The sequence below is a fragment of the Calonectris borealis genome, chromosome 19, assembly GCF_964195595.1.
Source record: "Calonectris borealis chromosome 19, bCalBor7.hap1.2, whole genome shotgun sequence".
NCBI lineage: Eukaryota > Metazoa > Chordata > Aves > Procellariiformes > Procellariidae > Calonectris > Calonectris borealis.
In genome coordinates this window covers 4,101,248-4,113,515 of record NC_134330.1, presented here as the reverse complement: position 1 = coordinate 4,113,515, position 12,268 = coordinate 4,101,248, and the positions used below count along the sequence as shown (strand labels likewise).

At 46.8% G+C, this 12,268-nt stretch overlaps 2 protein-coding genes across 2 annotated transcripts; both read left to right on the top strand.

Annotated features, from left to right (window-relative positions):
• The first annotated feature begins 394 nt into the window (after nucleotides 1–394).
• On the top strand, nucleotides 395–5,804 carry PRR11 (proline rich 11). Its single transcript, XM_075168484.1, has 10 exons — nucleotides 395–474; nucleotides 1,165–1,276; nucleotides 1,686–1,839; nucleotides 2,377–2,499; nucleotides 2,806–3,066; nucleotides 3,205–3,303; nucleotides 3,821–3,930; nucleotides 4,041–4,100; nucleotides 4,185–4,281; nucleotides 4,772–5,804. Exons 2-10 carry the CDS (start codon nucleotides 1,167–1,169, stop codon nucleotides 4,838–4,840), a joined length of 1,083 nt encoding a protein of 360 aa, XP_075024585.1. The 5' UTR covers nucleotides 395–474; nucleotides 1,165–1,166; the 3' UTR covers nucleotides 4,841–5,804.
• SMG8 (SMG8 nonsense mediated mRNA decay factor) lies at nucleotides 5,306–12,105 on the top strand. The gene is made up of 5 exons (XM_075169116.1): nucleotides 5,306–5,516; nucleotides 5,730–7,643; nucleotides 8,303–8,448; nucleotides 8,859–9,734; nucleotides 11,134–12,105. Exons 1-5 carry the CDS (start codon nucleotides 5,306–5,308, stop codon nucleotides 11,329–11,331), a joined length of 3,345 nt encoding a protein of 1,114 aa, XP_075025217.1. The 3' UTR covers nucleotides 11,332–12,105.
• The last annotated feature ends 163 nt before the right edge of the window (nucleotides 12,106–12,268 follow it).

Sequence of the window (12,268 nt, the reverse complement as noted above, 5' to 3'; positions counted from 1 at the left end):
AAGCTGCAGGCAGTGATTGGCTGGGTGGGGGAGCGCCGCGAGCCACTATTGGTCCAGAGTGGAATCTAGCGGTGATTGGCTGGAGTAGGGAGCGCAGCGCTGCAATTGGCGGGAAGGGGAGCGGTCGATTAGCTGCGGTCCGTCTCCGGCGGGGCGGGGGAGCGCTGGTCACCGCCTCCGATTCCCTCCGGTGGGCCGGTGCTCCCCCACCCATCAACTCGATTGGCCTTTCCCAGCCGAGCGGTACCCCGCAGCTGATTGGCGGGGCTGAAAAACCTTTATCCAATGGCGCGGCGGATCTCCTCAGTGCGCCCCAGGACGGGGCGGAGCAGCTCGGGCCCGCGTCCTTCCAACGGCCAATCAGCGGGCGGCTAGCACGCGCCGCGCGGGGGGAGGGGAACGGCAGAGAGCGGTGCTCCCATTGGCTGCGCGCGGCGCGGGGAGCGGTTTGAATCGGTGGCGCCAGGCGGGGAGGTGAGTGGCGGCTGAGGGGGCGCGGGGGGGGAGAGCAAGGCGGCCCCGTCCTCGGTCACCCGTGACATTCCCCACCACCACCCCCGTGCCCTCGGTCACCCGTGACGCTCCCCACCCCCACCCCCCGTGCCCTCGGTCACCCGTGACACTCACCACCCACCCCCGTGCTCTCGGTCACCCGTGACACCCCCGCCCACCACCCCTGTCCCGGGTGGGGCAGTTGTGTGTGAGGAACCGGCCGCTCCCCCGATGAGCGGGGCTGGCCCCACGCAGGAGCAGGGAGGCTGCCCGGGCGCGGTGGGGGTCGCGCGTCAGGGAAGTGTTGGGCCCTTTTTCTGTGGTTTCTTCGTGCCTTTTGCCTACGTTCTCCACAAACGTAACTTTCCCAAAATGCAATATTTGCCACTTCAGGATAAAGAAACACTGTCAAGAAAAGCCCATATAAAATGGTACTTTTTACATTGTTCACTCCTCTCTCTTGTGTACAAATACATCTCAGCGTACGTAAGAGAAGGATGTATTTTTTATCAGTTGTACGTGATGCTTCTAGCAAGACAACCGTGAATAACTTCTGACTGGGTTTTTGAGATGCAGTCCCTGTTCTTCCCTACCTATTTGGTGATAGCTCTGTCCCCACGTGAAAGTGGGTATATTTCTACACATTGATTTTAAATGTCTCTTTTTTAAAAGTAATGGCAAAGTATAAGAAACGCCGACGAAAACAGAGAGCCAGAGCAAAATTTCTACTGGAAAAAAAAGGAGATGCTGGTAATGCCCAGGGCTCAGGTTGTCCTTCTCCACGGTAAGAGGCTCAGTTGGAACTTTTCCTTTTAACTCAGTTTCTGGGTCCACTGTTTGCTCATGACGGTTCATGGAACTGAGGTAACAGAATTGTGTTTGGAGCCTATCTACATCCTGGCATGGATGCTGTGGAATTGTTTCATCTTGTATATCTTCTAGTACTCTATATGTTGTTAACTTTAATGTCCAGGAAAAACAGTTTGAATAAAAACGTACTGCAAATATGATTTTTTTTCCCTCCTTTAGCGAAATATATCTTGGTCTTTCCTGGTCTCTGTGCTCACGTTTACTCTGTTGTCACCTGTTGTTGCTGGTACTTGCAATTTCCAGGTGATTGGTCACAGTTAACTTTTTTAAAGGCTGAAATGATAAATATAATTATGGCCTCATTCTGAAATGTTCTGTCCCAGGTCAGCAGGTGATCTTCCTGCAAACACATCATCTGTCCCAAGCCATCTGTCCTCACTCTGGTCATTAGCCTTGCCTGGTGTAAAACATGTGGTAAAACCCTTTACAACAACAGTATCATTTTTGTATTGTTGGTGCCAGAACACGGTTGTACAGGTACGTTTCCTACTTCTCTATTTTTGCCAATGCGTGAGGTGGTTTTTTGTGCTCAGATGCAGGATATACAGTCAGATTTGAAAAATAAGCTGTAAATTTAGTTACGTCTGTTGAAACATCTAAAGTATATTTTGTGTTTACTGTTGAAGGAATAACTATGAGAAGAGTGTCAAGGCTACTGTGGACATTGAACATATATGTGAATTTGCAGGGGGTTTTATTGCACTATCAGGAGGATTTGCAGTGACAGAGGGTGCAGTCTTTCTTTCATAGCAGAAATGACTGTATGAATTTTTCAGGTCGAATGTGAATTACACTTTAGAATTCGTAGACAAAGTTGAAGTTTTTTTGGAGAAAGTCACTCCTTGGGTTCCTGCCAAGGAAATGTTTGGTGAAACTTTGTATCTTCGTGTTGTGCCTTTCCATTGACTATGATGAGAAGACCTTGCAATAGAACTTCCAGTAGTAATCATAGCCCTGTCTCTGGAAACATAACTTGGTGGTGAAAACGCTTATTTGGTTTCTTGTTATGTTTAGAGCTTTAAGGCGGTTAAAGACAGCGTATTTCCATCACAAATCTACTTAAGGGAGCTAAATACGTTCAGAGAGCAGCTGGAAAAGTTGGAAACTGAATTTTCCAGACTACAAGGAACACTCCAGGTCAGTCTCAATCCCAGTGGGGCAGGGTAATATTTGCTTGTGTAAGCATGTAAGGAACTGTGGTCAGTGCAGATGAACTGAAAGCTTAAGAGCTTCTCATTGGGCATTGTTTCACCTCTTCTTTGCATTCAGCGTTACTGAATGGTGGTTACTTCATAGCTAGAGGGAACTGGTTTGCTGGCGAGTCTCATTAGAGGCTTCTTATGTTTGTCTGGATCAACTGAAGCCAGAACCTCTGTTCTTTGAAATTCCATCTGCTTTTGCCAGTGGATTTAGTATTCTCTTATTTATTTATATTGTTTTCAGATGAATGGAACTGCAGCTTTTTCTTCAGAAAATTCTCTTTGTCAAAGGTGTAATAAACCAGTTCTGGGTGCTCCTGTACAAACGCAGAAGGGCCCACCGTCACCAGCATCTGGGCCTTCTGCAATACAGCTGCAGCCTCTATCTGCACCCCCTCCACCTCTTCCTCCTCCGCCACCACCACCACCACCACCGCTGCCGCCACCAAAACTGCCTCCAGCACCTCTCCTCCTCAAACGGGGGAACGGCTCTAAAGCACTTCTGGTAGGGAGTAAGAAGGTTCCTCCATTTCTTCACTCATGGCTGGGTTCTTTGGACCTGGTTTCATCAGGAATGTGTGTCTCTGTGAATGCTCAGTCACTTGCCGATCCTAATTTCCTTTCCAACCGCCTTTGTTTTCAGGAACCACCACTGAAAAAAGATGGGCCGATGCAGATCACTCTCAAAGATCTCCTGAACGTTAAACTGAAGAAGATGGACAGCAACCTGAGAATGGACAAGGTAAACCGGAGGACAGGTGGATAAATGGATGATGGTGTATTGGGGCAAACTCCATGCTGGAACTGGTGTATTTCCTGCAATGCTTGTCTTAGCCCCTCACAGAATTTTTTCAAGAAGCTAATTCTTCTCTTCAAAAAACCCAGTGATCAGCTTTAAGTAATCCTCCTAATTCTGCACGTGGGCATTTGAAGTGAAGAAATTAAGTGTCTAACTCCAATCTCGGCTGGCATGCAGGACAGTTCTCCTAATTTTAGAGAAAGCATGTAGCTTTCATGTAGCTTTACGTCTGTGTGTCATCAATAGATTTTGGGCTTTCTTTTTCCCAGCTGAAATCTTGTTTGCAGAAGTTTCTTTAATAAATCTATTTTTGTCCAAGGCACATTAAAATCTTAATGATTCAAAAAAGCATAAAAGCCATAACCACAGAAGTCTTTCAGAGTATAAATATTAAATAGATTTAAGGTCAGTGAGGCCTTCCAAAGTTTTACTTGGGGTAATATTTCTTTTCTCACTTTAGGCAGAATCACCAGTGAAGACACGCAGGGCATTAATTACAGTCTCAGATTTACAGAGTGTTAGTCTGAGACCTAAATCCAAGCCATCAGCTCACGTTACAAATTCCTTAATGTAAGACTTTCTTCTTTTCTTTGATACTAGATTTTTCTCTTCCAAACAGTAATGAACTCTATTACAGAGTGGAAAATATTTTATTTTAACAATTTGTTTTTTTCTGTTAGTACCCCTCCTAAAAAACAGTTGGATCTTCGAAAACATCTGAAGAAAGTCAATATACAAAGGTAAGTTCCTTTCTGTTCTCGTTTTGTTTTTCTAGAAAAAAATAGAGAACTAATCATAATTCCCCTTGTTTCCAATCTTTTCAGAAGTCCTGGTGGCACTCCACTAAATAGTAAAGAAAACATTGAATGTGGGTCTGGGTTGACACCAATAATGACACAGGCACTACGGCGCAAATTTCAGGCAAGTCATGACATTCTCTTTTTGCAACGATAAACTGGCTTTAAAATCCACATAAGTTCATACTGATTTTTTTCCCTACAGTGCAGTGCCATTGGTATGTATTATATAAGTTACAGTCTCTCCACGATTCTCCTCCAAAAGCCCTAAGTACCCACAAATAAGGGCACTTGTTTTAATGATTCCTATTTTAATGGTAAGGAAACTGCAGAATGGAAATGCTGTTGCCTGTCTTTCAGCAGGTTACTTGACAATGCTAAGAGGAAAAGTTGCTTTTTTAATGGCCATTCTAGTGCCTCAATGCGGTCTCTAACTTCGTAGTTCCAGTTTGCAGGAGAACAAAATCTGAGAGTTAATAATGTCTTTTATTTTAAGGATTTGCTGTGTCTGTTTTCTTTTATGGTGTCAGTTAAGAATTGCACTATATTTTATCTCAGTCATAATTAGTACTAAGTTCATATTCCAAGATCTGACCCGTTTCTTGTTTTGACAGATGGCTCATCCAAAGAGTCCCTCGCCTGCCCGGTTAAGTGCTGCAAACAGCTTTGATGAACAAAAGTAGGTTTATGGAACAATGTATTTTTCATTTGTGGTCAGGAAGCCACTTGAATCCCACTTTAATCTCACTCATATGTATTTGTAAATAAATCTAGTGGATACGAGAATGGGGCATTATGAAACCCCTTTAGCGGATTTCTCCTTTTAAAGGCAGCATCTTTCTAATGTGTCTCAATCTGGTCGCATCTTCTTTCTTAATGGAGAAAAAAAAAAGAAATTTCCCAAGTCTTTTGATACCTGGCTGCTGCTGAAGCAGGGACTATTATGTTCCCAGCACTGGTGCTCCTTGTAATATAAACATGTCTGTCTGCTGAAATTCAGTATTGCTTTTACATTTTTTTTCTTTAACAAGAAAGATCTTGATGGTAATTATTCAGGTTCAAAGAAAAGCAGCAGTTTAGCACTCTAATTTATTAAAGCGAAAGGCTGCAGGTTTCCACAAACAATTCAATTATGCGGGTAAGGACGTATGAAGCAATTGCAGCATGTATCGCTTTGCCTGGCGTCAGATCACCGTCGCGTTGAAAGACTGCGCTGCTTAAAGACACGTAACGAAAGCCTCCGCGAGTGTACAGTCCGGTTCACCGAGAGCTACCGGGGTGGACGGACAGCGTGCCTGTGCCGCGGGGACCGGGACCGGCTCTCGCCAGCCGCTGAAGCCGCTTTCCGGAGAGATGACGGTAGAGCGCGAGTTCTCGTGGCGCGGCAATGACCCGGCATCCTGGCACCGTCCGTGGGCGCGCTGCCTCCCCGCTGCCCCGTGCCCTTTGGGGGGGGATGACGGCACCGCCGAACCGAGCGCCCGGGCTGCCCGCAGACCTGGGACTCCCACCACTGGTGACGTGCTGGCTGACACCCAGCTACCACACCGTCTCGCTGCTCCTGCCCTGCAGCAGAGTGCTGCCCGGGCGCGTCCCTCGCTGCCCCGCTGCCCCCGCTCCGTCGCTGCAGACCCCGCCACCGGCCGCGCCTCGAGCGCCCGCCGCTGCCGCCGCCGCCGCCTCCGCGCTGCCTCCCCGGGGCGGGGCTGCGCATGCGCGGGGACCGGGGCGCCGCCGCTTCCGGGCGGGCGCGGCGCTGGCGGAGCAGGGCCATGCCGCCGCCGCCGGCCGGGCTGCCCGGAGGGGCGGCGGTGGGGCCCGTCAGCCTGCGGGAGCTGCTGCTGGCCGCCGCGGCTGCCGCCGAGGGGAGCGGCGCGGCGGCGGGGCCGGGCGCGGCGGCCGGCGATGAGGAGGTGTGCGTGGTGGGCATCTTCGGGAAGACGGCGCTGCAGCTGTGCTCGGAGAAGGCGGCCCTAGTGAGCACCGTGTGCGACCGGCAGGTCTTCCCCCTCTTCGAGCAGGAGGACCCCGAACTGGCGGACGGCGCCCCGGGGCAGGAGGGCGAGCCGGCGGCCAAGGACTACAACCAGCTGCAGGCCTACTACAGCCAGGAGAGCCGGGTGCTGTACCTGGTGCTCACCTCCATCTGCGACACGCCGCAGCTGCTGCGGGCCTGCGGGGACCTGGCGGCGGCTGAGAGCAGGGAGAACGGGCCCGGCCACCCCTCCGGCGGCCCCGGCCCGCTGCCTCACGCCGAGGCCCACGAGTTCTGGAAGCACCAGGAGAAGCTGCACTGCCTGAGCCTCCTCTACCTCTTCTCCGTCTGCCACATCCTGCTGCTGGTGCACCCCACCTGCTCCTTCGACATCACCTACGACCGCGTCTTCAGGGCGCTGGACGGGCTGCGGCAGAAGGTCCTGCCCTCCCTGAAGGCTGCCATCAAAGACTGCCCAGTCGGCAAGGAGTGGAAGCTCAACTGCAGGCCGTGCCCTCCACGCCTCCTCTTCCTCTTCCAGCTCAATGGGGCTCTGAAGGTGGATCCCCCCCCAGGCAGGGGCCAGGACCCCTGTAGTCACCTGGAAAAGCCACCCCCCAAGAAGCACTCCCCCAAGAGGAGGTTGCAGCATGCTCTGGAGGATCAGATCTACCGCATCTTCCGCAAGAGCAGGGTGCTAACCAACCAGAGCATCAACTGCCTGTTCACTGTGCCTGCTAACCAGGCTTTCGTGTACATTGTGGCTGGTGGGGCCCAGGATGGAGATGATCCGGTGGCCATGCTTCTTGACCAACTCAGGAGCAACTGCACCATGAGAGAGACTGACTCGCTGCTGGCTCCCACCCTGTCGGGACCCAGAAGGTATCAGATGATGCGGCATGGCAGGCAGCAGCTGTCCTTCCATGCAGAGAGCAGCAGCAGCAGCTCCAGCTCCTCTGGACAGCTTGTGGACTGCACCCTCAAGGAGTTCTTGTGGCAGCACGTGGAGCTGGTGCTCAGCAAGAAGGGCTTTGATGACAGCGTGGGGAGGAACCCGCAGCCCTCTCACTTCGAGCTCCCAACCTACCAGAAGTGGGTTGCTACAGCTTTAAAACTGTATGAAGTGACCATTGAAGGCAAAGACGATGACCCGACCTCTCTCACTGGGGAACTGAGCTCAAAAATCATGGGCAGCATCAAAGTCTTGGAAGGCTATTTAGATATAGACACCAAGTTCTCCGAAAACCGTTGCCAGAAAGCTCTCCCCATGGCCCACAGCGCCTATCAGTCCAACCTGCCCCACAATTACACCATGACGGTCCATAAGAACCAGTTGGCACAGGCCTTGCGTGTGTACAGTCAGCACGCCCGCGGCCCAGCCTTTCATAAGTACGCCGTGCAGCTTAACGAGGACTGTTACAAGTTCTGGAGCAGTGGGCATCAGCTTTGCGAAGAGCGAAGTTTAACTGACCAGCACTGCGTGCATAAGTTTCATCTGCTCCCAAAAGCAGGTAAAGCAGCTCATTGTAATTGGGTTTCATGGTTTAATTTTGTATCTGCTTTAAAATGTCTTATCTTAGGCTGAAAACACCGACTTTTGCATGTTTATGGAAGATGAAAGCTTGGCAGCTTTAAAGCTTCATCTTTGTACGGTGGGATTAAATATAGCAGAGCTGTTGTGCAGGTTTCCTTTGTGTTGAGTAATGTTCAGGAGCGAGTGCACTGTTAGTAGTAACTTTGATTTTAGTAATAACTTTGATTCTGTTTTGCTAATGAGAGACATTACACTGGAGTCCTGCTAGCAAGAGATGTCTAAGAGAACAAAAGTTCTCTAGGAAGCATAAGTGCCCCCCCCTCTTTTTTTAAATATCTTGATTGATGTCAATCAAGAAATAAAAACTGTCCGAGATACATTTATTGCAGGCAGAAGAACTATTTATGCCTTTTAGGAAGAGGTTGTAAAAACAAAGAAGATTCAACTTAGTGGTATAACCTACGCTGGAACTTTGCATTAAAAGTGGCAAAGTGAGGGAGTTGCTTGACAAACTGGCATTGTTGGCAAATAATTTTGTGTATGTATATAGCAAGGAGGAAGCAGTGGATGAAGGGAATTAAAGGATGTCTAGAAATGGTGAGTAATTTATCTAGGGTTGATTGATTTTGCTTTCAGGGGAAAAGCCAGAAGCAGACAGAAACCCTCCAGTTCTGTACCACAACAGCCGGGCTCGTTCCACTGGTGCCTGTAACTGTGGAAGGAAACAAGCTCCTCGGGATGACCCCTTTGATATCAAAGCAGCTAATTATGACTTTTACCAGGTAACTATTAGATCTCTATTTTTGCTTCAAGCAGTGCTTTTGCTTTATCAACAAAGTCTGTATTCCGAAGTGACTACAAGTAAATTTCCTCATAACCTTATCAACTTGTAAATGTTGCGTGGGGGAGATGTTTCTGGGAGCAGAAACTGTTTGCACAGTGGGCTGCCCAGAGTGGGCAGTTCCAGCCTTCACCAGTGCATGCACACAGGAGCGTCTATTTACACTTCAAGTGTGTTAGTTGATGTGAATTTTAAATCCATCATGTCTGTGGGCTGTGTTCCCATGGCTGATTTGGTTCTCACTTAGTGCAAACCTCTTGAATCTTAATTATAGCTGCTGAATGTTATGACTCTGAACTCCCCTATCTCAGAGGTGGAAGATGGAAAGTTAACCACGATTTTTTCTCATAGCTGCTGGAAGAAAAATGCTGTGGGAAACTGGAGCACATCAACTTTCCCATATTTCAGCCAAGCACACCTGATCCGGCACCTGCTCGGGATGAGTCATCGCCTGCCCCTCCGGAAGGCGAGATTGAGAAACTTAAAGAGAAAGAACCTCAGACTCAGGGAGAAAGCACAGGCCTGAGCTTAGCCCTCAGCCTGGGTCAGTCGACGGGCAGCTTGGGCACTTACCCGCCTGACGCCCAGGGTGGAGGGGACAACGCAGAAAGTCACGGGCAGAGTGGGGACTCCAAAAGTGAGAAAAGGCCAAGCCTGGTAGATCGCCAGGCATCCACTGTCGAGTACCTCCCTGGCATGCTCCATTCTAATTGCCCCAAAGGCCTTTTGCCCAAATTCTCCAGTTGGTCACTGGTTAAGCTGGGGCCTGCTAAGGCTTATAACTTCCACACAGGCTTAGATCAACAAGGCTTTATCCCAGGAACAAACTACTTAATGCCTTGGGACATTGTCATCAGAACGAGAGCTGAAGATGAAGGAGACTTAGATACCAATTCCTGGCCTGCACCTAACAAGGCTGTTCCTGGAAAAAGAAGTGCGGTTGTGATGGGAAGAGGAAGACGGCGAGATGACATAGCTCGAGCTTTTGTAGGATTTGAATATGAAGACGCTCGTGGTAGGAGGTTCATGTGTTCAGGGCCTGATAAAGTCATGAAAGTGATGGGAGGGGGGCCGAAGGAATCCGCCATCAAAGCCCTCAATTCTGACATGCCGCTGTACATCCTGTCGTCGACTCAGGGACGAGGACTCAAGCCACATTATGCTCAGTTCATGAGGCTCTTTGTGGTGGTTCCTGATGCTCCGCTGCAGATCACGTTAACGCCTCAGGTAAGAAATGGAAGAGGGAATCTGGTAACTGCAGAGATGGGGTTGGTTGTTGCAACATTAATTGCAGGACTCGAAGGCACAGGGGTGATAGGCTTTAAACTTCAAGATTGGCTTATGCCAGCTTTGTACTTTGTATAAAGTAAGTTTTTAAAAATATTTTATCAAGGATGAATTAATAGCATTCCATACTGTAATAATTGCTTCTTTTTAAAAAGATAAGTGAGTAATGGCTGTGTAAGAATGAATTTATCATTTTAAATGTCATCAAGAAAAGCAGTGACTCATTGCTGAGATTAATTGTTAGTTACCCTTTGAATTTATGAGGTGAAAAGGTGTTGGTTTTTTTAGTTGGAGATTTTTTTCCCATTTTCAAATGCGTATTAAAAAAATGGAGAAAAAGCTCCATTTACACTTCCTTACTTTTTAAGATAGTAAAATATGAACACGTGTATCTTCCTTCAATTACTGCTACATGAAATACTGTGTGGACGTAAGTGCTTATTATTTGTCAGTCTATGCCAAGAAAATTGGTGTTCATTGTGTGGTATGTTACTGAGTAACAACAGTCAGCACAAAATGCATCCGAATGAGTGGTGCGGGGAGGCAGATTTGGGACATTTTGTAACTCTTTGAGAAGTGCCACAAGATCCTTAATACTGAGTCACAAGACAATGGAGTTGGCTTCTTTTATGGGACACCTTCAACTACTCGGATATGAACCTGCTTTGTTTTAGAGGAAGAATACTGACTGGAACCTGACACCAACACCAAAATTTCAATGTGGTTTGCAATTTATCATGTTATTGTTTGAAATTGAGGCAAGAATTGAAGGTTTAGTGTGTGCTGATATTTATTTATCATTCCGAGCTTACATCTGTATCACAGCTTTTGACTCCTGAGGGTGTGTTTTTGTTTGGAAAATCCATTATGCTTTGTGTTGTGGGTTCCACACATCAGTTCCTTGTGTGAATAAGACTTTCTGAATCTTTTAATACAAATTGTACAAGAGCCATATTGAATGTTGCTGAAATCCTTTAAAATTCACATTGGTTTAGAGTGAGGTAACAGCTCAGGGATATCTGTGCTACAGTATTGAAATATGTTGTTAACACAGCATTTACTACTGCCCGAGAGGCAAATAGCTTCTGTTTGTGTTGTGGATCTCCTTGGTCGGACCTAATCTGCAGCCTTAAATTCGGCGTCTTCACTGTGATAAAATTGGAAATGCATGGATGGCTCACAATAATGGCACAGTGGTTTCCTGGAGTGCTCAAGTGGATAAGAACCTGGTTGTAGGCAAGACTTAATAGACTTCCTTGGATTCAGTTTGCTTTTAAGTTTGGGGTATTTTTATTCTAATGATGTTTGATTATCTACTCATATTTCCTTTTGGTTTCAGGTTCAACCAGGGCCACCGCCTTGTCCTGTATTTTACCCTGAGAAGCAGGAAATAACCCTTCCATCTGATGGACTGTGGGTGCTTAGATTTCCTTACGCATACGTGACGGAACGTGGACCCTGCTTTCCTCCCAAAGAAAGCCAACAGTTAATGAGTTACAAAGTTCTCCGAGGAATACTGAAAGCAATTACACAATAAGAATTATTCTGGTAGATTGATTTGAGTTTAAAAAGACTATCTTCAATCCAAATAATGGATTTTGATTCGTGTCTGTTACCTAACAGCTATCATTGCAATCTAGTGAAGCCCACTGTATTTCACTGGAACACAGTCAGGTTGAAAATAAGGTCTGATATCAAAGTGGATAAAGGAATCCAGTAGACATGTAAATTTTTCTGTTTATTAAATTTTCATATGTAAAAAATAAAAGCTGGTTATTGTAATATACTGAGCCTGTATTACTAGATGTTTTGATGATAGTGCTTTTCCCCATCCTATCTTTCTACATATATATTTAAGAATATTTAAAAATTAGCATTGCCTGAAATCAAGAGTTTCCTTTGTCATATTGAGGCAATGATGAGCAGAATCTTTTCTCTTTTTCTAAACAAGCTATTTGTATGTAAAAAATAGATGCTTTTAATGTGGTGGTGTGAGAAATTTTGTCTTTGATCTTGTCTTTAAAAAAAAAAAGGCATTGCAGTTCTGATCTGTATTAACACCATAGCCAGAAACTGTGCTTACCTATATGAAGTTGAAATCTTTTACTGTATTTATATTCATAAATCAGATTTTGTTAAAAGGCCAACTTAATTTCATATTTTTGAATGACAGATCTCTTTGGAAACTAAACCTGCTGGTAAATTTGTGGAAAATGTAGAGCTGTATAAGCTTGTTCACTATAAGCAAGTGCAGCTTAATTGTCAGTATAGCTTGGCTTGTAGTGATTAAACAGACTTTTGGTTGCTAAAAGGATGGTTTTGGCCCAGTTTGAATCTCACACTGAGGGAGTTTGGGTAATTATACTACACTTTCCAAAAGATGTGCTACATGATGTACTGAAAGGTAGCTGAAGTCCTTTGAGCTTCACAAGTGACTGTCAGTGCCAAAAAATTAGTCACAGTAAATCACTTCT

Bases quoted from the DNA above. Each gene is read 5' to 3' on its own strand.
- PRR11 (XM_075168484.1), top strand. From the start codon at position 1,167: ATGGCAAAGTATAAGAAACGCCGACGAAAACAGAGAGCCAGAGCAAAA. The intron at 2,500-2,805 runs GTCAGTCTCAAT...TATTGTTTTCAG, and splicing joins GACTACAAGGAACACTCCAG to ATGAATGGAACTGCAGCTTT. The intron at 4,282-4,771 runs GCAAGTCATGAC...TTGTTTTGACAG, and splicing joins CACTACGGCGCAAATTTCAG to ATGGCTCATCCAAAGAGTCC.
- SMG8 (XM_075169116.1), top strand. From the start codon at position 5,306: ATGAAGCAATTGCAGCATGTATCGCTTTGCCTGGCGTCAGATCACCGT. The intron at 5,517-5,729 runs GTAGAGCGCGAG...CCTGCCCTGCAG, and splicing joins CGCTTTCCGGAGAGATGACG to CAGAGTGCTGCCCGGGCGCG. The intron at 8,449-8,858 runs GTAACTATTAGA...TTTTTCTCATAG, and splicing joins CTAATTATGACTTTTACCAG to CTGCTGGAAGAAAAATGCTG.